The sequence below is a fragment of the Charadrius vociferus genome, unplaced genomic scaffold (genome assembly GCF_000708025.1).
Source record: "Charadrius vociferus isolate BGI_N301 unplaced genomic scaffold, ASM70802v2 scaffold486, whole genome shotgun sequence".
Taxonomy (NCBI): Eukaryota; Metazoa; Chordata; class Aves; order Charadriiformes; family Charadriidae; genus Charadrius; species Charadrius vociferus.
Window position 1 is genome coordinate 294,775 of NW_009648965.1, and position 2,562 is coordinate 297,336.

General features: G+C 64.5%; 1 protein-coding gene across 1 annotated transcript; it reads right to left on the minus strand.

Annotated features, from left to right (window-relative positions):
• Positions 1–1,035: 1,035 nt before the first annotated feature.
• UBTD1 (ubiquitin domain containing 1) lies at positions 1,036–1,890 on the minus strand. Its single transcript, XM_009887676.1, has 2 exons — positions 1,668–1,890; positions 1,036–1,435 (listed from the first exon to the last, which is right to left on the minus strand). Exons 1-2 carry the CDS (start codon positions 1,840–1,842, stop codon positions 1,050–1,052), a joined length of 561 nt encoding a protein of 186 aa, XP_009885978.1. The 5' UTR covers positions 1,843–1,890; the 3' UTR covers positions 1,036–1,049.
• Between the last annotated feature and the right edge of the window lie 672 nt (positions 1,891–2,562).

Consider the following 2,562-nt stretch of genomic DNA (forward strand, 5'->3'; position numbering starts at 1 on the left):
GCCTCACTCGGGGTCGGCGGGCAGAGCTGGCAGCTATTCCCGGCAGCAGGGACATTGTTCAGTCCCCCTGGGCTTTGCTCTCCCCCTTTGTAAGATGAGGCCGGTGCCACCCTGTGCCGGGACAGTTAATGCGCTGGGCACCAGCTCCCGGCACAAGACCTGGGGGAAGGACAGACGGTGACACGTCACTGTCACCCTCTTGGCCAGTTCCCAGCAACACCCTTGGGTGCCCTGTCCCATGGATGCCACAGCCACTGGCTGCAGAAAGGCACTGTTTTCACCCAGACAGGCCACAGAGCTTCAAAGGTGGTCCTGGGATCATCCTCCTCTGTGGACTGTCCCGCCTGGCCCCAATGCAGGAACAGGCTGAAACCTCCAGAGGGGAGCCCTGGAAAAGAGAGGTGGTGGCTCCATGGCAATAATGGGGCAACGTGACGATGCCGGCAGGACTGGAAAATGGTCCATGCAAAAAGAGCTGAGGCTGGCCGGACAGGGTCAAGGTGGGACCGGGGAGCAGAGCTGGGGCACCCAGGCTCTGCCTGGTCACCCTGTGCCCACCCTGACACAGGAGCAGACATAGCACAGGCACAGGGATGTCTCGTAGGCTGCAGGTGACAGCCCCCCAGCCTGCCCCAGGGACAGAGGAAGGATGAAAAGGCTTTATTGATAAATACAGACTATGTACAGAGGGGAGACATCTCCACCCAGCCCAGCACCCCGGGGCCTCCTGGCCAGGGGGGAACCGGAGCCCGGCGGGTCATGGCCTGTCCCCCCCGGCACAGCCCAGCAGCAGGGCCACAGCTGCGCCGACCCTCCCGGAGACATTTGGTCTCAAACCTCCTGCAGCAAACGCAGCGCCTGCCCGTGTCCCCAGCCGAGAGGGACCACTGCGGCAGCACAGCCCCGCACAGCCCCTGCTGGGGGGTCACCCTGTGGGGGGAGCAGGGGCTGCCCCTGCTCCGGCAGGGCTAGGACACAGCATGGTGCATCCCCAGAGGTGCCACTGCCCCCAAGCCCCCTGCCCTCTCCCCGCAACCAGTGGGGGGGAATCAGTTCCTTGGCGGCAGGGGCTGGTTGACAATCACTTGCACGACAAAATCCTTCTGGATCTTGGTCTCCTGCAGCCGTGTGCGGTCGGTGAGCAGCTTGCCCGAGAAGAACCAGCGCTGCCAGGCCAGGTCGATGCCCTCCTGTGCCTGCAGCTGCTTCTTCAGCTGCCCAATGGTGTCGCCCATGCTGGCCCTGAGCCGCAGGTCCTTGCCGGTGGAGAGCCGCACCTTGAGGGCGAACTCCCGCCGGGCATTTGGCAGAGGTTCGGCCGGTTCCGCTGCCTCCTCCTCGCTCCTCTCCAGAATCAGGTTGACGGGAGGTGCCAAGCAGTAGACGGGCAGCTGGTACCGGTTGCCCAGCTCATCGTAGCACTCTGTCAGGGACCCTGGGGATGGCAGAGTGAGATGCTGTGGGTGGGCATCCCCATGGACCACCCAAATGGGGACAGGGACACCCCAGGCAGTGGGGCAGAGCCTGCCTTGCCAGCCTTGGCTTGGCTGAGCTGCGTGGACGGCAGCTGGGAACCACTCTCCTCTCCAACCTGGGACCCCCTCCATGTGCCCAGACATGGGGCACTCTGCACCCACCCCACCCGCACCCCTGGTACCATCCCTCACCATGGGGCAGGGTGATACTGGCTCCATCGAGGATGGCCTGGGCCAGGCTGTGGTCGTTGGCCTCCACGGCATAGGCAGCTGCCTTTAGGGCATCCCAGATCTCCTTGCGGCCCTCAAAGGCGGGTGCCGTGTCCCAAAACTCATCCCGCTTGCTGCGCAGCTGCCCGTCTGTCATGGGGTAGTCGCTCTTCCACTTGGGACGCTCCTTCTTCAGTGGCTCATTGCGGCCTGGGGAGGGCGGGGGGATGCTCAGCCAAGTGACGGGGCTCCCCCTTGGGTCCCAAACCCCCCCATCTCCCCATCCCCATGGGCTCCTGGGGACCCCTTGCACCATGCGCAGCAGCATTCGTGGGACCATCCTGCCCAGCACAGGACAGTCCCCCAACACAGCCAGGGGCAACTTGGCTAAAGCTAGCCCTGCCCAAGGTCCCGCTGACCCCATAGCAGCTGCCCTCCCAAGTGGCACCTCTTGCCCCCATGGTAAGGGGACCAGCCCCCACCCACAGGGTGGCTGCGGGGCCTCAGGGCCCTTTGAGGCAGAGCAGTATTTTTAGCTTGGGGAATTAGCCAGGAAATAAGCTGGTGAGTCGGAGTGGGAAGGGGATTACGGGGGTTGAGCTGCAGCCCTGGCAGGGCAGGGGGCAGGACTTCTCTGTCCTCTCTGCCCACCCTGGGGTGGCATGGACCGGCTCCAGACAAGGCGGCAGGCACACAGCATGGAAGGCATTAGGGGGGCAGAGGACATAGCCAGGGTGGGGGGCTCCCAGCCTGTAGCAGCTGAACTCAGCTCCACAGGCTCTCCACAAAACAGCTCCCAACCATGTCCCCAGGTAACCCCAGCAGCCAGCACTGCCCAGGGCACAGCGGCAGGGGGGTGGGACACCCCCCCCACCAC

Excerpts from the sequence above, each read along its gene's own strand:
- UBTD1 (XM_009887676.1), bottom strand. The coding sequence starts at position 1,842 with ATGACAGACGGGCAGCTGCGCAGCAAGCGGGATGAGTTTTGGGACACG. Across the intron at positions 1,436-1,667 it reads CAGTATCACCCTGCCCCATG|GGTCCCTGACAGAGTGCTAC; the intron begins GTGAGGGATGGT and ends TGCCATCCCCAG.